This window comes from Neolamprologus multifasciatus, chromosome 7 (genome assembly GCF_963576455.1).
Source record: "Neolamprologus multifasciatus chromosome 7, fNeoMul1.2, whole genome shotgun sequence".
NCBI classification, from domain to species: domain Eukaryota; kingdom Metazoa; phylum Chordata; class Actinopteri; order Cichliformes; family Cichlidae; genus Neolamprologus; species Neolamprologus multifasciatus.
This window is the reverse complement of record NC_140445.1, coordinates 57,881,565-57,903,312: the sequence shown is the minus strand read 5'-3', so window position 1 is coordinate 57,903,312 and position 21,748 is coordinate 57,881,565. Positions and strand designations below refer to the sequence as shown.

Genomic DNA, 21,748 nt, shown 5'->3' with positions numbered 1-21,748 from the left:
TAAGGATGTGTTGAGAGCGGGTGTATTCAGTACTGTGACATTTAAAGAGATTAAGGTTAGAGATTAGACGGAACTGTGATGATGAAGAAGGGGGATGAAGCCTCAATGAGGTGTCAGAGTTCACAGTGTCATAGCACTACCATCACATCCTCAAACACCCATTAGTCTGTGTAAATACACACACAGTGGCCCTGCACCCCACACAGCTAACCACCAACACTACCACTACAGCTCCTGGGAACGACAGGACCGTTAGTTAACGCAGGTGTCAACATAATTAAGATATTCTGAGTGTATTGCTGTGGCATTGTGCAATGAAGCCACTAAGCAGGATACAGCCAACGCGCTAAGAATATGCTTTCTCTAAACAGCTCATTTATATCGTGTCTCATGACTTGAGCCACGATATAAATGCCACCATGAAAATGACTCACTGACATTTTGTCCATGCGCATCACTTCGCTTTACACTATTAAACGTTTTATAGCAATGTTGTGCTGGAGAATTATACGGTCCTAGCAATTATATCGATGTAACTCTGACCTGTACCACAAACCTAAATGCTGACGCAGCTCGTGCACAAACCTGAGCGGAGCAAAAAACAACAACAGGACAATTCAAAATAAAGCCTTCGTATTTTTCCAATTTTATTCCAGAGGAACCTGTATGTGCATAGGAATGTGTGTTTTTTCCTGTCACGTGGATTGTTTTTCTTTTACAAGCCTATAAAATATATAACACCACTAAATGCAATCATAAACAGCTACATGCTGAATTTTGGTCATGCCTGTGTGTGTATTGCAATTCTTCTGTCCTACAGGAGGGTCGGTGGAAAGAAAACGAGTGAACTGTGGTGCAGTTTTATAATCCTGTCACAGTTGGCCAAAAGAAGCATTTTGTTTTTAACCAAAGAGATGACTACAGTTAAGCAACAGCAAGAAAGTCATGGTGGGCTTATAAAAAACAAGGATAATGACTGTGCTGTTCAGCGTTCCATTGAAAAAGGACCTTTTATAAATGAGTTTGCGAGTGTTTTTTGTCAAACAGCTTCAACATAAAGATGCACAGTGCTGATTTCTCCACACACCCCCCCCACCCCCCAAAACCCTACCCTTATAGGAAAAAGGTTTCTGGTATTTTGTTTAGAGTACAGTCGCCATGAATCCGATGCTATCTGCATGCAGTGCATTCTGATGAAGTATGAGAGGCCCTGTGGTGGGAGGTAAACACTGTGATCAGAACTATTTCACAGGGGCTTTTCATAAGTAATCGTATTAATCTCTTCCTATTATCGCATGAATGTGTGAGTATACTCAAGAACGTACAGACTTCTTTCTTTCGTTCCCACATACATCTGCAAACAGACAATGATTGGTGTGAGGGCACTAACTTGCAGAAGAAAGACTCACCTGACACAGAAGTAGAGGACAATGGGACCAGACTTCTTGGGGAATTCATGCTCTAATACCCTGCGGTCCAGCTGCAGCCAACTAAAATGGCCCCTGATGGAGAAGAACAACCATACAATCAACACTATAATTCAGAGATGTCTTAATATCAAACTAGGGTACACAAAGGTTCATCTCATGAAACAGAACACTTTCTACTTAAGCCATCCCATTTATCTTTTTTGTCACACTTTGCTTGCCTCTGTCCCCCTCCTCTTCTCTTCCCTCCCCTCTCGTTTCTCTCTCTTTGTTTCCAACAGAGAGAATAACTGCACAGACAGCTTGTCACCCTGGTTACCCTGCATGGTCTCCTGAGCAACTGAGCAACATCTCTCTCAAACTCTCCCTTCTTCTGTTTCTTGTCTCTCAATCTCTTGGCCTCCTGTCCCCAACACGCAGCCTCTTTGACCAGTGAGCGGTCAGAGCTCAGGCGTCTCCTCTCCCCAGGCAAAAGCAACAAATCTACACATCACAGAATAAAGACTCTATAGTGGACAATGCTTCACTGGACAGACACTGGCAGTAGTCGCTACCATGTAAATACCAAAGAGCAGAGGCCAGTCTTGCTTGACATCAGTGGATGCATGAGATAAAACAAAACCAGAAAGGCAAAACGGCCATGGCGATGTTTGCCTGCATGTAAATCGCTGGCATCACTATCGTGCTGTGGCGTTTCTGCCTTTCTAGGTCAGAAAACCCAACAAAGCTAATTTGAATGTCACGTTTGCATTTCAAGCACAGCTCTCATGGCAAGCCTACTGGCAAACACAGACTTGTGATCTTTGCTAGTCCAGAGAAAGGTAACCCACCCACATCACTTCACTTCACGGTTAAATGTGATCTTCACAGATCTTCATTCTTTGCTTTACCGACGATGATAAAGGCAGTTGCTGACAAAACAAATCTGTTTGGGTTTTTTTTTTTTTTAAATCACTGAACAACAAGAAAAAGACAAATTAGACATGTAAGCTAAATTTGATTTTTCTTTTCAATTTCATAGTTAATTAAGCCTTAACAGGAAAAGTGCTCTGGGAATTCCTCAAGAGAAAACCAAACCAAAACCAAATGCCACATTATTAAAGTGGTGCTTTTGTACACTGTGCTACAACTTAAGTTAATCTAGGAGTATATATTTTATATTTAGTCCACCATTATCAGTTTTGTTCACTAGTGCTACAAAGTCCAATTAGTGGGCACACAGAGTAAAATATAAACGGTTGTTGTGGAACAGTAGCCATGTGGAAAAAGATTTTAAATTATACCTCAAAACTGAACGCAATCAAATGTAATTAGAAACCATACCTGCTACTACTCATTATCCTTGACTCTAACTCTATAGCATTTATTTAAGGCTTTCTATTTTGTCATTGGCATCTACAAACACACTGTCCACGACATCAGTGTCCATGACACTGGCTTCAGCCACCCATGAAATCAGAAGCCATGTTCACGTGCACTCCCCTCTGGTATCCTTGTTGCTTTGCCTATGTGCACAACAAACTGCACCTGAACTTTGATACTAAATTTGCCTATGATTACACTACTGCTGACCCACATGTAGCTTTAATATCTTTACTGCTACCAACTGCGTATCAGATCTGATGCTGGTGTCATTTACAGTGATCTCATGTTACAGCACTAAAAAAAATCCAAACAAGCAAGTTAAATTAAAGACTGAGTGACATAATATTTTATTATAACTTACGTTTCATCTGTGTATGCAATTCCAAAGTACTCCTTCTCCTTTAGGTTGAAGTGAGAGGCCACAAGGTCCAGCAGGTCTTTAGCCATCAGCTTGGGCTGCAGGAAGGAAGATATATGAGTTTGGATTAGGCTATGGTTGTTTTAATCAGCTGTCTTGTGTGTGTGTGAAGTGGTTTGCCACACTGTAGTTTAATTGGAAAAGTAGATGTAGTAAAACTGTATGCTAATGTATTATATCGGCTGTTGAGTTACCGCAATGACTAAGCATTTTGACAAACACCAGGGAGGAGAGGGAAAGGGCCAGAGTGGAGGAGATAAATGAGAGTGAGAGAGCAATAGAAAGATGGATGGAGTGCGTGGATGTTGCTGACAGTGCAGGTACCCTTCCCCTCCCCTCTCCTTCCTGACCCACACCTCCACTGCAGAGTCACGGCTATGGGCTGAACCACTGTATTGCAGAGAGATGCTAGCACAAGAGCTATATAGCATGCAGATCACCTTAAAGCAAAGCAAGAGTCCAGGGAATGCTGCCATATGCTGCTGGTTTGTTACATCCTGAATAAAAGTGCACCAGTAACTGAGGTTAACCATGGGTGTGCCTCGCTGCCTACATTTACGCGCACAAACACACATGCATACACACTCATCTGCATGCAGCCACAAGACCGTGTTAAACAGGCCACTCCCAGCATGCAGAAGGAACACATGAGTTTGTACTGTCTAGGAGAGGAGGGCATGAGGAATACATATTGTCTGAAACCATTTTTCTACACACAACAGCGACATTGTAGTGCCATAGTATCCACACTCTTAACAGCCTCTTCCTAATGTCCTATAGTATCTATTCACTGCATAGCTACAAGTTCAGTGTCATAAGCTACTGAGAGCTATTTAAAGGGAAGGAGGTGATGTCATGCAGACACACACACACACACACTACCACATCTTCACTGACCTAGATCCCATATAATCACGATGCCTACAGTGATCCTGCTACACATAAAAGTTCAGGAGAGATCAGAATTGAAAGAGAGAGCTGAAGGTGAAGTTACCGCATAAGTTGATTCGACCCTATATTCACAGATGCAAACAGAAAAACAACATGGTTATTGTGCTAGAGCACAAAAACCATGTTGTTTTTCTATTTAAATGTCTCGTTAAGAGTAAAATTTCCAAATACATATTTACAGAGAGAATAATTGTAAATTTAGCAAAGATAAGATCGGGAATGTCTCTGAATATTTTTTTTGTTCTGCGGCTGTATGTTTACATTGCACAAGCAGAGAAGCAGAGGTTAGAGTGATGATTTTCTGTGTTTTGGTCGTGATCTGTGTGACTCAACTGAAATTGGTACTTCCATCCAAAACAGGTCTGATTGGCCCTGTCATTTCTTCCAAATGGGAGAGCAGAAACTTAGATGATCTACACTAGAAGTCTTTGAAGCCCTCAACAAATTTTGTATGTGGAAATCTTAGGTTTTGAAGAGAGGGTATCTTTATGGCATTAGCAGTAATACCTGTTTTGGTTCAGTCTGGGGAACATGCTGCGATGGTCTTTCATTACCACAGAGCAGCCAAACTGCTGTGGCAACAATATCAATTAAACAACATCCATCCCACCACGGTGTAGCAAGCAGTGAGCGGGTAACAGGGACATATTGGCACGTTGTTGGGCAGATGATGGGGCGCTAAAATAAACCCCAGATACGCTGTTAAAAATCAGGAGTGTATTACTGAAGATTAAGAACAACACAGGAAGCATTTCTCTAACCCACCATTTCCACAAGCATGCGTGGCAGCTTATTTCTGGGATTACAGATACCAGATGTGTAATAATGTGATGTAGACAGAGAAAGACAGGCAGTATTGTAAGTGATACGGTACACTAAACACACCCTAGACATATACAGACCATGCAGACACACATTAAATACACATACACTATGGAGCCATCTATCAGACTGTACAGTTCTCTGAGAGCTTAGACAGCATTACTGCTAATAGATATTTAGCCTGTGCCTCCTCAGCAGCACAGGTAATTAACAGCATAAGAATTACAGGGAGGTGTAAGTGAGTAGCAGACACACTAAAGACAAGTGACAAAAACACAGTTGCACACTTGGCTGGCTGGAAGCAAGTCATGGCCCGATCTCTGCAAACACCCAGTAAGGTCTTTGCTGCCTTCAGAGTTGCTCAGATTTATGAGTTGCCAACTGATTTATTAGTTGCAGCCTATCCCCTCTAAGGCTGTCTAAGGTTAAGGCTTTTTGGAGACACATGCTGCATTATTGTGATTTTTCCCTGCACAATAACCTCTTCTTATATTTTTTGCTTTGCATACGTACTTACAGTTTACTGAACTTCCCCTTCATATTATGTAAAAGGACTCAGTGATGTAGAAAAGCAACACTGTTACACAACTGAACCTTATTTACCCTTTAGCCTCGCAACAGTCTAGCCTACGTAAGTAATAGCTTCTGTACTGATATACATATTCACCGAGAGGTGTGTTTGGTAGTTAGCTTTACATCTTTACAACCTGGTTAATAAGCGCGCTGTCCCTCTGGTACATTGCTCCCTTCCAATGAGGCATTGCTCCACAAGCAAACCACAAAGGGCACGCTATCAGACTAGAGGAAGTAGACAAGGCTAAATGACTCTTCTGGGATTAAACAGCTGGTCAATGTTACAACTCACTGACAGGAGTAGGAGCCTTTCTTCAGATGGTAACTGGCTTGTGTACCTGGCATGCTTACAACAAGTTTCATGAAAGCCTCAATGGGACAGACCTGACAATGGCGCTGTTTTACGATCGGGGGAGACTTATAAATAAACACAAATTATAAATAAACACCCTGGTTTAGACTGTTTTTGAAATGTGAACATCCAAATCTTTTTTTTTGCAAACAAGCGGAGGACTGGACTGCTTTTTAGTTCAGTGGAAAACTTAAGAATAACACTGTGATTCTCTGTGGTCCCACTAACAACTCAATGACCTGCAGAACATCCGCCTAACGGATGGAGGCAAGGACAGGGACTGAGAGAGAAAGAAAGCCAGCAGTTTCCTGATTTATGTGACAAAGGTTTGTTAATGACATCCACTTTTCTGACCTTTTTGTCAGTCTTGTTTCTTCTCACAAACGCGCTTAACATAGCCAATTTTTATCGCTCACTCCTTATCCGAATATACCAACAAAACTCTTCACATAAGCACTACATTAAGAAATATTTATGTTAAAGCCCCAAGTTGTCTTTTTATTTTATTTTTATGTACTGAAAGAAACGAGAAGAGCAAGAGAGGGAGGATGGATGCAAGATAGAGCTGAAACATTTGTATTTGTAAATTGAGATAAAGCAATGGAAAGACAGGTAAAAAGCTAGCCAGCTGTTCAATGAGAAAAGAAGACATGGGGAGCCAAGAGTGGAGAGACAGACAGAGTGACTAAGGAAGAGGAGCAGAAAAAGAAGTACCAATTTGAAAGGGAGGATCAGTTCTGGCAGAGTAATCAAATCAGAAAGTCAGCAGACCTATCCTTGGCTCTCCACTCCATTTTCTCCTCTCGCTCCCTTTAGTGTCATCTCCTTTTCATTCCTTAGCCCTCATCTCATTTTTCTCTCTCCCTCTCAACCTCCCGAGCTTCTGCGTCAATCGTTCTATTCTCTGCCTGCTGTTCTTCTCCTGTTCCAGGGCAATTACTTTCTTTTGTCTTTCTCTGTTTCAGAGGAATCGAGTAATGGTCAGACCAAAGGGAACTACGGGAGGTTAGGAAGAGTGTAAGGAGCTCCTAATGAATCCATTTCAGTGTATCTAGCCAAGCCAAAAGAAAATAAAAAGAATGGCAAAAGTCAATATCATTAGCAATCAATGAAGACCTTTGGTATAGAAAAGAAAGCAGACCAGAGGAGAGTTGCAGCTGAAAGCTGAAAAAGGGTAATGGTAAAAACGTAAATGAAAGAGAGGCAGTTCTTTTTTGGGATGGTGCTGTTTTTATTCATTACTACAGAGGCTTGCTGGGAGAACTAAAGGCTAAAAGCAGAGCCAGGGTAATTGAAGCAAAGGTTTCCATTCAGGACTCGATCGAGTGGAACTGTATGTCAGGATTCAGAGTTTAAACAGGCACTGCAAATCAGTGCTGCGAGCGCAACCTATGTGTGCTTTTATGCATGTGTATGAGAGAGATCAGGGAAAGCATCAAGAAAGCGCAGCGTCACCTACTCCTGACCAAATTTCCCTTCGTCAGCAATAATGGAAGTCACTTGGGACCGCAGACATCACTTCTCCCTAGCTGTAAGGAACTGATAGTCTGTAAAGTGAGAGGGGAGAAAGGAAAGAAAGAGCTAGAGGTCAGGAGGAAGACACACTCACCTGAACGAGGAGCTCCAGCTTCCTGTCGTCCAGCAGATGGACCTGACATCGCCGGCCCTCTGTCATCTGAGAAATAGAAAAAAATGTATGTTTCTTAATATACTTGTTTATAACACCTCATCCAAACATACACCTGTATCCCACTATTCTACAGAACTACGTTGTTACAACTCATGCAACAAAAATTTGGTACATTTCCAAATGACTCATATATTTTGCTCAAATTGAAAAACATCATTGTGCCTCTCATCAATAAGTACAGTATGTGAGCAATATCCTGCATGACAGGCTTGGAGTTTGCATGTGTGTTAGCTCGAGCCATAACAAGGTTAGCTGAGCTAAATACACACAATGGGCCTTGCTCTGTTCCTCACGGACATTTTTAACATTCCTCCTTGAGCAGGAAATCCACTATCCATCAGAGGACTAGTGACCAAAGTGAGGGAAGCTGCCTGCTGACAGCGTTCACTGGAGTGTTTGTCTGTTTTGCTGATACCAGGTTTGCTGAATAGAGCTCCAAAAGAATGAATAATATCCGTCTGCCAAGGTCAGGCGTAAACAGTGAAGCAGGTGCAATGATGATACAGTCAACTGTGGGAAAACACGTGTTAGACCAAATATTTTACACGGCAGACAAAGCCAAGCCGTCTCTGCAAACCTGCCCTAGCATTTGCTACTCAAATACAAACAAATCCAGGACCAGGCCTCTAACATTCACTGCATAAACACTGCCGGACATTTAAAGCCATGTGAAGAGGCTGGGTCTGAAGTGTTCTGCATTTTTGGGTGTACGTATGTTTTTTAGCACATGTGGAGATCCTCCACGATTTCACAGGAAGCAGGGACCCTGAGGAACACAAACACCCTTTGGCTCCACCCACGCTGCCCTCAAATTAGGGAGATGGGGACTAGAGAGGTTGGAGGATGGTGTGTATTTGAGGGGGGGATAAAGAGACGGGGGAAACATCACCATTGTCCAAAACTCCTCTCAAAAAACAGATGCTATTAATCTGAACACAAGTATAACTGGTTTGTAACTCTATCAAGAGGATCATATTGGCCTCCTGAGGCTATTGTAATTTGGTAAGGGTGTCTCCTTAACAAAGTTAGCCTACTTTCTCACCATTTGTGCCAGCTTGCATCGGGGTGAGACTTTAGCGAAGAGACGATGATACCAGAAAAAGTGAGGGAAAGAAGTACCGCAGCACTCATCCCAGTGTGAACTTCCCCAAATCATTACTGGTGGGCGTGTGTGGCTTCTAGTGTCTTTGCAGGGTTCAGCTTACCCTCCCCCTCGCCACTGATCTCCTGTGGTTTGAGGGTTGAGATTGGGTGCACCTGTGCACACAGTCAAGTGACACACAAACCCTTACATTTTCCATCCTTGCCCTTTGTTTTTATCCCCCATCCTCCTGTCCTGGAGTTACATTATGTCTCTGAAAACACTATGTGTTTATACTGTACACAGTGATTTTAATTACTACCATAGCTGCTTAGTGGTAGGTTTAGTGGTGCAGATGCAACCAGATGTGAGTTGTACAACAACTCAGAGATGTCAAGCGCAACTAAGGTTGCTGTAAAGGCATAACATCGCATTAATCCACATATTTTTGCTCAATTACTCAGCACAAAACTAGAGTATAATAATCAAACATTTAAAGTATCCTGTCTGCAGAACACTTCAAACTGTAATGTGGCATGCACGCTGTCACTGGGACTCAGCTTGAGGCACATGGGAATAGTGCAAGTCTTAATGTCAAGGTAACAAATCACTGCCCTGAGGAACAAAAACTAAGCAGCCCAATCTGGCACCAATAGATGGGTTTTGGCCGCAAAACTGCATGAAAATAAATGTAATAAGTCTCTATTACAATGTTGTTATCAGTAAAGAAGGCTGACAAAAGTAGAAAATGAGGAATTTTCAATATAACACAATCTAGCTGCACCATGAGCTAAATAATATACATTGTTACAAAAGGTTTCTTTACAATGCAGCTGAGAGAAACAGTGGCCAAAGGCACATGTGCTACTGGCTGCATCACCTTATCCTGTTGTGTGATTCATGATGCATTCAACAAAGCAACATTTCTGACCCCATTAGTGGTCAGGTCTCAATTGGTTAACATGCATCCTCAAGCCTGACTCACCACCAAGAAACGCTGATATTTAAAGACCAGAGATGAAAGTGAGGCATATACCACTACAGTGCTGTCTGAAGCAGCCATGTTCACAGTGTTTCATTATTTCTTCGCTGGGGCTGACAGCACAATTACACACACACACACACACACACACCACAGTTGACAGTGATGCTTGGTCAGTATAAGCGACCGCAGTAAGGTTATCATTAGTTGGTACCTTGCATATAAATGCTCACTGCCACTCACAGAAGCCGGCTCCAAGATGGAGAGAAAAAACAAAAATAATAATAAAAAAAATTTAATCCCAGAAAGAAATGAGTCGTGTTGCAGCCAGAAAATCCTCAAAAAACACCCGCTTTTCTGTCCGGCCTAGAGGATGAGGCACATCAGCATCCATGTTTGTGACCATTAGTTAACGTTAGTTGCGAGCTGGCCGTATAATCCCGTCTTCTCACGTCTTCGCCGTTCAAGCAAAAAATAAATAGGCGCTAATTAACGGCGACCGTGGAGCGTTTTTCAAGCGAGGCTTCTCTCTCATCCCTCCTTGTGGAAAGCACTCAGCTCCACGGTGCTAGTCCCGGTCGACCAACCCCCGCCCACCCCCTCCCCACACCTTTCCCTACCGGCACCGTGCACAAACGGCGTGTGAACGTGCGGAACGCGGGAGACCGTACCATCGGTCGGCAACCGAGGGGGACGGCCGGAAGAAGCGGCTGACTGTGCTCCAGTCTGCCTTCACTTCGCCAGCTTTGCTTCTCGCTGTCACCGGAGTTGCTTCGAAAACACGGGAATAATGGAGGCAAGATGTGGGGGCGGGGAGAGGAGGAGATGAGGGGGAATTTTCTGCAGCGGCAGCTCGCAGCCATGAGAAACGGCAGACCTCTCTTTCTCTCTCTTTCCTGATGTGTGTGTGTGTGAGTGTGTGCACCCAAACATCTGTGTCTGCAGGACGGCACTGATACATAACGTAAAGTCTGCCTACTTTAAGAAATCCGCTGTGTAGGGGCAGGAAGAGTTGAGACCATCTAATATGAGTGATCACTTTTAAATCAGCATGTAACAAGTGTATTGTGACAGAGCTGCACAAACCTTCAAATGTTGGTTAAACCCTGCTAAAAAGCAAACAAGCAGAGGTTTCTGTCTAGACCCTTGGTTTGCGCTCCCTCTCTCAGCCTCTCCCTACAGCTTGTAGCTTCCTGTCTGCGCTTTCAAACACAAATCTTGCTCACAGGTTTGGCTTGCTTGAATGAATCTTGGCCCTTCAGTCCACTGCAGCCGTTGCACTGACTCTCTCTTTTTTTTGTATGACCTAAATTGGGCACTTGTGTTCACCTTGCACGACTGGAACAGCAGCCGTTAAAACCGCAAGCTGTTAACATAACAAAATCAGTCTGGTTTGTGGATCCATAAATAGATGCTAAGATGTGCAGTGGAGGGTGCTTATAAAAAGTTTGAATGATTCAGCTATTCTGCCTTTTACAACAAGAAGCAGTCCCCGTGTTATGAAAACAGTGTGAGGACCCATGCAAAGCAGGTATGCATATGGGGCACACCTTTGTCCTGTCTCTCAAGGATACCTGGCTATTTGTTGTCAAATGCTTCTGTAAAATTTGTGTACTCGGTGTCATTCTGTTTATTTGAGTGAAACGCAGTTGCGCCATATGTGATTCATTGAAATGCTCTCTTCCCAAAAATTTAGTAATATCAAGATGCAATTACATTTTATAAGCTTGGCTTGAAAAGCTTTCTTGCAAGCACGGTGTATGCTGCAACCCCAAAATTCAGCTTAGTTTGCTAAATGTAGAGGGTCACATGAGAAACGAGGAGGTGTATCCTTTTCCCTTCTGCCGGATTTTTCTGTTTCTGGATATTTTTGGCCTGCTCCAGACACCGGAAACTGGCCTGTCCAACTTAAACATCTCCAGATGACTCTTTCTTTGGCATTAATACATACAGCCGTCCCCTCATTCTTTTTCTCCGGTCAAATTCACATCTCCGTTTATTGGTAGCTTCCTCAATTTGCTGTGATAAGAGTCCTGTTGTTTAACAGTGCCAGGGAGAGTGAAAGAAGGGGGACAGAGGAGACTAGAAGCAGGATCCTGAACACTTACACTGCATGAGTCTATGAATGATTCCTCCTGCATGGCATGGATGAAGCTGAACCACAAAAAAAAAAAAACATAAATAAAAAGAAGGGAAGAAGGGAAGCAAGGCAGGAAGGAACAATAACAGGCAACTGTGATTTACTGAGCCACCCTATCCAGTGTCCATGGCCCTTATCTTCCCGTACATGCTAACCTCTCCATGACCTACAGACAGTATTGCCAAGAACTACAAAGTGAGAAACACTTGTAGGTGTAACATTTCTGGACCCTGACCGAGCCTTGTTATGGAGCCAGTTTGCTTCTATTCTGGGCTGGGGTGTGGCCATAATAATGAGGTGCTGATTAAGTATTTTTCTGCAGAGTACCGATCCAAAGGGTAAAGATCTGAATGGCTGAGGTGGGTTTAACAGGGTAGAGTGGGGTTTTAGGGTCAGACAGGGAAACACAGCTGTTGGTCTGTGTTGGGAAAGGTATGCTATGTTGGTGGAACCCAATATAAACACTGCTGAACGGTTAATTGAAGCAAGATGGAGAATCTCCTCAACCCTAACTGTGGGATGATGTGGTAGGCAATTAAGACTGACACACACACACATACACACTCCGTCTTGCTCTGTCTACCGTTGTCTGCTTCTCCCACATATTTATAGAGACAAAATAAACAGACACTCTTAAACACGTCACTTTGAGAGCAAGCGTGCTGTGACACAAGCACTCCGACGATGATTTATGATGCTGAGATCATTACATCTCAGCAGGCTTTACGACTTGTCTGCAGTTTGAACGCAACAGCATCTACGTATGGTGCAGATTAGATTACAATGCAGAAGAAAAATAAAACATTGGGAATACAGTTTCAGTTCAGTCCAGTAGGTTATTAAAGACCTGATGGAAAAATAATAGCAGGGCCAAATCCTGTCTTCCCCCTCAAACTAGTGCTTCACAGAGTGGCAGAGTGAGATGGAGCAGGGAGGGTCAAGGAAAGGCAGCCAGGAATGTCTAGAGAAAAGACTGACCGTCGAGATCTGTTTTGTTTGTACAAGTGTGTATATGGGAGCGTGCGTGCGTGTTATTGTGTGTGTCTGTGAGCTCCACCCTCACTGCCTGTGAGTGACTTTGGGACTGAAATGTGGTTCCAGTTAGGGCGTTTTTTAAAATCAGAAACATACTGGCACTTCAAACAAACTGGGGATATTTTTGAAGCCAACGCAGCTTTGTTCTTATTTTACTACAAAGCTCCATTCCCAGACTTCCACTAAAAAAAACCAAGAAAAACAAAAAAAACAACTTTCCCTTCTCATTTTAATATAGAATCACAACTCTGACTAAAACTGACAGACGGAGACGCTTATGAATTTCAAAACCCACACGGGCACTTTTAGCGGGAACAGTAAAGACATTGGGAATAATGCTGTATAAAAGATTTTTGTTGTGTTGAAGTCACACCAATCCACCTCTGCCTTCACATCTTAAGTTCAACCTCGCTGCCATTTGCACGCTTAGGAGCCTTGATTCCAAACAAACTGAAAAGATAAGACTTTTGCCTTTTCTTGCTTCATGGTGAACGCACTCAAGCAAAATGTACATTCATCGACAGATCAAAGGGTCATCAAAGGGTCTCTAAAAAATATGCACAATGTGAGCCAGTGGTTTGTGCTTCATAAAAAGAATGTGTGGATAAGAGAAATAAAAATAACAGGTGTGATGATAACACATAGACACAGCAATAGTTTTTTTTTGTGCTGGTAGAGTTAATCTGAATATGCCTTACAGTCATAACATTAAACTTCACCTTGTTCCGCTTGATTCCTCATGGTCTGAAATTCTTCTTTTTATTCTTTGCAGATTACACACTGAAAGGTCACATTGCCTAATCCCAAAATAATGAAGTCCTTTCTTACCCCCCACCCCCCCCCCCACCCCTTGCACACCTATGTTGTTCCTGTAACAGTCAATTGTGTGGACTTATCTCTTTATGCTTAATTAGCTCCTCCTCCTCTTTGTTTCAAGCCCATATCATCCTTCTGTTTGTCTCAGTTCTTCCATTTCCTTTATTTGGTTTTGTAAATCCTTTATATACATTTGTTTCAACTGCACTTTGCGGTTGAACAAAATTTTGGCCTCACAGACGTACACGTGTGCATGGGCGGCTCACTCACAGAACCAGCAGTTATATTTAAAACTCTAAAACAACACCACAGTCTCCTATGATTACATCCAAGCAAACAAGCACAATGCGGTGATACAGCGCCACAGTGCGTCAGTATAGGAGGCAATGGCCGCGGGCTGCTTTGATTATTTAGTTAGAATTTTTTTTTATGAAAATGAGATGTACAGAAAGAGCCAAAAGGGCTTATTCCAGTTTCTAAAGGTGGCTCCCCCAGTTCATGATTCTTTTCATGTCTTCTCTTTTAGATGACTTTTCCCTGTCAGGTTTATTGGAATGGACCGTACAGTTTATCTGTCTGTCTATAGATGTACTGAGAGTGCCAGCAACCTGAAAGAAGAGTACAGAAGTTCAGGACAAATAGGTACGAGTGATGTCATGTCTTCTCAATGAAACACGGTCTCAGTGATTGCGGGGGCTGATCTGAGAGGATGTGGACTGTCAGTGTTCACAGGGGAAGGATCTTTTACCCCTACACCTCCTCTCTTCATCTATAATTTAGACAATGAGAAATCACTATAGTCCCAAGCGACCCTGTGTTCACTGATACTGCTGGCACTGCACTCAGAAGGACAGTGTGATGTAGAGAGGAGTGTGCGTTTCTGCACAGTATCCTTTGTATACAATGTGTGTGTGTGTTTGCACCTGTGTGTACAACCCACTGAATTTTGCTGATCAATGAGCCTTCCTTGTAGAGCACTTTTTTATCTTTGCTTTCTTTGGCTTTTGTTTGGTGTCCCATAAGCAAAAACCAAAAAAAAGGAAAACCCTGCATGTTTGTGTGTGCCCTCGTGGCGTAAACTCAAGGGCACTGAGTGCTGCAGAGCAGTTGAACCCATGTGGCCTCTATTCCCTGCCCTGTGACAAGATGGAATACCAAACACGCTAATCATTTAGCAAGCTGAATATTAAACAGTGCTGTCTGCAAGTTCGATTTGTGTGTGTGTGTGTGCGTGCGTGTGTTTGTGTCCTAATGTATTCTACTAGCCTATTAAACATGTACCCTGAGACCAGAAACAGCAGGGGAGATTTTGGGGCAAAGGGTGCCTAAATCCTCTCTGTGCCTTGCTGATTTTGCCTGGTGTGTGTGTGTGTGTGTGTGTGTGTGTGTGTGCGTGTGTGTCCTCCAGGTCCAAAGACCCTCTAGGCTAATTAGGGAAACAGCCAAAGAACAACACCATTCAAAGCACTGGCTTTACAGGACCTTGGTGAGCTTCCATCCTCATGATACTTCAGAGATTTTCAAACCACCCACTTCTTTAGTTGAGTGCATGGAAACATCCTGCAGTGTCAAGTGCACACACGCACACATGCACACACACTCTCGCGTGCACATAAATGTTTGACCAGCCTCACTGCTCCGTGCTCGCCAAAGTAAGATGCAAACAAAAGTTGCCATGGCAACGTTCTAGGAGATCAAGCCTTGTCTGTCACTCAGTCCTGTGCCAGAAATGTAGGGCACTTAAAGGAGGAGGCACTGTCACACAATGGTCAGACATTGTAACAAAAATAGGTATGACCGTGGTGTACAAGTGTACAGCAAAAAGGCTTCAAGTGATTCAGTGCAACTGATGACAGTGTCATGATGCCTGATGAAAAAGACAAGTGAACCCTTTGCTCTACCAAGCCAGTATGTACTCATAATTTCACACATCTGCACCTTCACTATTCCAGCTCGTGTTCACAGGGAATTGGCAAGGGAAAAGGCTGAAAAGGGTTAAGGAAGACAGATTGGAGAAAAAAGGAGAATACATGAGAGATGAGCCGGGCAGAGAAATTGACACAACATACAGAAGAAGCTGAAAGCTATGAAGTTATGGGCTGAACAGGGTGCAGCCTAGGACATTTCTTCATCTTGCTTCAGGATCTATTTTGAGGTATTATAATGAAAAAAGGGGGAATGAAAAAGAGTTATCGGCCCACAAGTCCCGTCCTGCAGCCTGTGTAGTCAGTTTGAACTGTGCTCTGTAGCTGGGATTTATCAATCCATAACTTTGGTTCATTGTGACTAAGCTCCATTACGACACACTTGATTCCTCTGAGGCAGGGTAGTGAAAAATGACCCAGCTCATCTGCAGGGAGAGCCCTTAGGCATTTGTGTGTGGTCTGTGCACAGGTGTGTGTAGTGTATAAATATATAAATATATAAATATATATATATATATATGGATGTGGGTGCAATTCCTGTCGTCCAAAGGGAATCCCGTCACAGTAAAGATATTGAAGGTTATCCATTTGTCCACTTTGCCTCAAGGAAATTCTCAGTCTGAAGGTTTGGAAAGCCTTTTCTTTCTTTTGAAAGCACCTGATTAAAAAAAAAAAATGAATGTGGTATAGAACCTCAACAAAGCTTACCATTCCTAAAATCTAACATTTTAGGAATGGTAACATTTTAACATCGATACTGGTGTGCGACAAGGCTGCGTCCTATCGGCATTCCTCTTCAACATCGCCATTGACCATGTCATGCACCGAGCAATTGGACCGAACGCGATGGGCATCGCCGGACGTGATCCCCTGCAGCAGTTCACAGATTTGGACTTTGCGGACGATATAGCCTTACTTGCACCAACACTCCGGGCTATTCAGAAAACAACCTCATCTTTGGAAAGCGAAGCAGCCGAAGCATAGGGACTCAGGATCAGCGGTGAGAGTCCGAAGATTATGCGAGTGGTTTACGTGACACCATCAAACACAGCTTTACTGTGAAGCAGCAGCAGCATCTAGAAGAGGTGGACAGGTTTATGTACCTGGGTTGCACTTTTAGCAGTGACGGGGACGTGGAGCATGACGTTAAGTGCAGAATTGGGAAAGCATGGGCAGCCTTTCAACGATTACGACCTATATGGATGACTACTGCACTGCCTTTATCAACCAAGTTGCGGCTCCTGAAGACCATCGTTATACTGACGGTACTGTATGCAGCAGAGACTTGGAAATCAACTGCAAAGATCAACCGTCCAACGTTGTTGGAAGACGTCCATGTCTTGGACATCTACTTCCAAGACATGGAAGTAGATGTCCATGTCCAAGTCACCAAGCGTCGGTTCAGATTTGCCGGTCACATCCTTCGGCTACCGGACCCGAGACCTGCCCGTGTCGTGGTTCTGTGGAACCCGAAGAATGGAAAGAGACGGCGAGGAAGACCTAAAATAACATGGAGGAGGACTTTCCTTGAAGATTTACGTTCAGTCGAACTGTCATGGGATGAAGCAACAACTGCCGCGATAGACCGAGTTCGATGACGTTCTCTTGTTGCCCGATGCGCCGATCGGCGTGGGAGGATCTAAGTCTAAGTAAGTGGATGTATATGCATTCACTCTCATTCAGGGGCACAATGAGATACTTTGGACTGGAGGAACCATTTCATGTCTCTACAGTCTCTACTTTTTGTTTGTCGGCATTAGAGGAACTAGGAACCATCAAAGTTCTTGGAAACATTTTTTGAGGTCTTTCGTTAGCTCCTCCTTCAGCATAGACATAGTGCTTACTGTACACATGTAGTTGTACATGTGTTGATTTGTGTGGTGCTTGCAACTGCATATATAATAACTGCTAGAATTCCTACTCAGCTGCTCGAGACAATCAGACACAGTGAATCAATTTAGAGAGAAAATGAAGAAGATTAACTAACATTAATAATAAGATGATAAAAAACCACAACAATCATGGCTTAATGAAAGCTACCCTTGTCCACAGACTGGTAACATGCTGCACAAATGATTCATTAGTCAAATTCTAATTTCATCAACGGCTCCAGGAGCCTCTGCCTCTTGTTAGTGAATCATTGTATACTTAACAACGCAAAAAGAAAATAATCACTTGTAATGTTACGTTATATAACTTAAAATAGCACATTTGGGTGCTTTCATCTGCATGTCTTTTTTTCCCCCAAGTCTATTATTATCACAAAAGATCCAATCATGGCGCCTTCCAGCTTGTTGTGAATGTGGTCTAGTTGTTGCTATGCCAACCATGTAGCAACAATACTTCATGTAAGTGTTCCTGCTAACTGCAAATGCAAACAGGCAAAAACCTCAGAAATGTATAGCGGTCTTGGTGGACCACCCCAGCTGATAGTTACTGTTTGGGGCGATACACTAACTTGTCAGATCTGAATGTTTTGGCTCAGGCAAATGTTGATATTTCTCTCATCTCTACAGTTTAATACGCATGCAAAACTCTAAACCTCTTTTCAGTAAACACATGAGGACTCACTGTCAGAGGGTATAATATCCGTACAAACAGAGGATCTGAGAGTCCCTGAGAGGGATTTCCCCAGATATTTACCAGATTCTCGTAGTAATCCTCCGGGATTACCATTCTATACCGTGGCCCTAACCTTTGAACTTAAAACATTATAAGCTCTTACATCCCCAACACTAATGTCGCATTTAAACCAATCTCTTCATTCGCTGGAAGAGGACCACCTCCAAAAACCTTATATCATGTCCGTTCTGGCCACCATTCAGACACACTGAGAGGATTTAAAGGGATACCCGCCAGCTTTATTGAGCAGGCTTCTCAGCCTTGGCCCAATAAAACACTGACCAGATACTGCAAACATGTTCAACATCCAAATAGTCTCCAACATGGTAACTGATGCCTGGCAAAGTTATTTAAAATCAGACAGTCTTTTTCACGCACCAACGATGGATGGTTTTCCTTTAAAAAAAGTATGACTACCATCCTGTTCATATCCAATATCGTGCCTTAAACCAGAGAAATCAGATTAGCCCTTCTAATACTGTACAGCATGTGTGAAGATGTCAGTGTGCGCCCATGCATGTGCCTGTAATTAATTAAAAGTGAGAGGCCATCCTGTGAAGGACTCTGATATATTTTTACATCACCGGAGAAATTATATTCTGGCACGGCTGATAGCTGCTAAATAATAATATTGCACATGGAGAATTAAATTGGAGAAGGGTGTTGTGCTTTAAATATTTAACATGTAACAGGGTTGCAGATCATAAGAAGCCTCATCAAACAACTTTAAAGCAACAAAATGTGGACAACGATTCAGTCTTTGATCGTGAATTATGATTTACTGAGTGAAATTATAACTTAGAGTTCAACTCCTGATGAATCAGTTCAGAAGAATTTTTCTTGCTTCAAACATGATCAAACAACGACAAGCTTCGCTCTCCTCTGCTTTTTCCTCTTCCTCTTTCACACATCCATTTACACTCACACACTGGGTATTTGATAAACCTGGGAATGGAGCAGTGGAAATGTTTTCCAGACGATCTATGCAAATAAGTCCTAATCCCCAGGGATACACTGTAAACGGCTTGAACCACCAACACAATCTACAGAGGGGTATTTGTGTGTGCATGTGTGTGCGTCGATGCAGGGATATCAAACACAAACACGCCTCCAGCTAGTTGCCAACAAATTAGAAAATTACAAGTAAATAAACAAAGTACTGGAAAACTTCGGTACAATGTCGATTCTGGCCTTCCCATCCACGAACCCTTTCTGCCGGTTGTGGGAAAAGATTTTCTCACATACAGATCCTGACTTTGGCAATGAGAACAAAGACTGCTGCCAGACAGCCCTAGCGATCAGAATTCTTCAGCAGGAAGTCACAAGTTTAACTTCATCCTCTATCCAATAATTACTTGGCTGGAAAATGGGATAACGTTGGGAATAAGCAAGGACACAGAGATTTCGGATTCTGGACATTTGCCTGCCTGTCATAAGGTTATTTACCGACATCTGTTTCAGTAGAACACTTTACAAATTGACAATAAATTGAACATGAGCGTAAGAGAGACTTCACAAAGTAGGCTGATTACAATCGTGACCTAATTCAGGGGAGCTGCTGGCAATCACAGTGGATTCTTCCCAACACTGTACTTTGACTGAGAGCCAAAAGTCCACAAACAAAAGCAGTAACTGGACAGATACAAATGAACCAAGTCTAAGACAGAAGAAGGATTGTGTATCCTATATCTTAGGGTTCCGTTGCTGTGTCTCTGGTTCGTATCATAAAGTACTGGGACCACTCAGTGGGAAAGGAATACATCCAATACATTTTCTCACAGGAAACGGCACCAGATGAGTTTGGTGGGAGTAAACTGGCTTGGATTTCAGTGTAAAATATGAGGAAGGAGAGCCTACGAGCTAATGCACCATAAGAGTTACAACAAATATACCTTATGCGTGCAATCTTAAATATGCATAAAATGTTTCAGTGGTATTGTGTTGCTAGGAAACAGCTTGGATCAAAGTTTATTTGTCATGTAGGAGAACCAGTTTCCTGTCAGCATTGTTATTAGCAAGAGCTGTAACAGGAAGCAAACTGAGTCTATCTAGGATGTTTATCTTGTCAAGTCTAAAAAGCTCCACGGGGATGCCGAACACGCTTGCTAAACAAGTCACTTCAGATTGTTATGAATAAAATGATGGCTTGGAGTAATTTTTGTGAGTTGTATTACACTGACTACAGGTTGATTAAAAGAAAAAAACAAAACAAGAAACAAAACAACAAATCTTGCAGCTCAGGGGAAGTCCGACCACCTGCGTTTGCTATAGTCTTTACTGTTGCGTCTTCCCTGCGCAGGATATCCTGCCTTCGGGATGGGGTGGGATGATAAGAAGGGGGTTGGTAGGATGTAAATGAAAAAAAGAAAAGGCACGATGTGCACAGCTGAAATTGATGCAAATTGGAAGCAGCACGAGAAATGACAAACAAATACCCCGAGACACTGTGTAACGCAGCACAGCCGAGCGCTGCCCTGTTGGTACTAACCCTGTTTAAGGGGTCACATCACCAGAGGAAAATGTGTGACTGGAGGCTGTTGAGTCAATATTACTCAGCCCGATGTATGGAAGTGTGAACACACAGCTCCCTCACAAGAGAAATAAGTGTACGTCTGTGTGAGCAAACAACATTTCACAAATGCCGTCTGCTGGTTAATGCAGCGCTACGGCTCCATCGCACGGGGCGAGCGACGTTGGTGCGAAATCATCACCTTGACGCACAGTACATTCCCACATGGATTGAGCATACTGGACTGCTGGTGATGCAAGCCTTCACTGGTCACAGTTGAAATGACTGCAGAGAGAAAGAGCTGAAAGGAAAAGCGGTTGAATTTTAAGTAGGAACAAATTTTTAAAAAGAAAGTTTGAGAGTAAAACAAGGCACGGCATGGTCCTGGGACAGGTTAGAGCCACGACTGGAAATGTTTTCCAGTTCAAGAGAAGAAAAAAAAGATGGAAAAGAAGTGCAGAAAGTGAAAACAGGTTGGTAGAAGTTAAGGCCTTGTCTGTGTCTATCATTCCGGCTCTCTTTCTTTCTTTTCCCCTCTCTCTCCTATTGTGTGTGTGCCAGTTGTGTGAGGCTGGGTATCTCATTAACAGTAATAGAGGAAGCCAGGCAGGGCGGCAGTGAGCCAGGGATATCCCCATCCCACAGTCTGACACACTGACCCCTCCTTCTCTGCTATTGAAACTCCCACCGCTATTAACTGCTCCACCTTGGACTGTACCACTTTTCCAGGCCAGGGGAAATATTGTTGAAAGGACTTCTCCAGAGGATGTTTAGGGAGCATTAAAAGAGCCCCTCCTGAAAGGTGCCTTAGTGTGGACCAGGATGGGGTTGTTAAGGATGGGTTAGACTTAGGGAGGCCTTGTTTCAGCTTCCTCTGATTGTGTTACCCTCCCTCAGGATGCTTAAACCGAGGAGCTACATAAAACCGCATTTGAAGACAAAAGTTAGAATAACAATCCAGATTATTCTCCTCTTGAGAATAAAAAGGGAATTGGAGAAAAAAGGCAGGAAAACGCGCATGCTGTGTATGTTTATCTTTG

General features: G+C 43.0%; 1 protein-coding gene across 10 annotated transcripts in view; it reads right to left on the bottom strand.

Moving 5' to 3' along the window:
- frmd4a (FERM domain containing 4A) overlaps window positions 1–21,748 on the bottom strand; it is a 99,093-nt gene that overhangs the window by 23,228 nt on the left and 54,117 nt on the right. For 9 of the 10 annotated variants that reach the window (XM_085164435.1, XM_085164436.1, XM_085164434.1 and 6 more), the window contains 3 exons: window positions 7,518–7,583; window positions 3,154–3,248; window positions 1,410–1,502 (listed from right to left, as the gene is read on the bottom strand). In XM_085164435.1, coding sequence (XP_085020561.1) covers window positions 1,410–1,502; window positions 3,154–3,248; window positions 7,518–7,583 — 254 coding nt within the window. Of the gene's footprint in view, window positions 1–1,409; window positions 1,503–3,153; window positions 3,249–7,517; window positions 7,584–9,875; window positions 16,548–21,748 lie in introns of those variants that run through there. The other variant, XM_085164437.1, reaches the window with a different exon arrangement.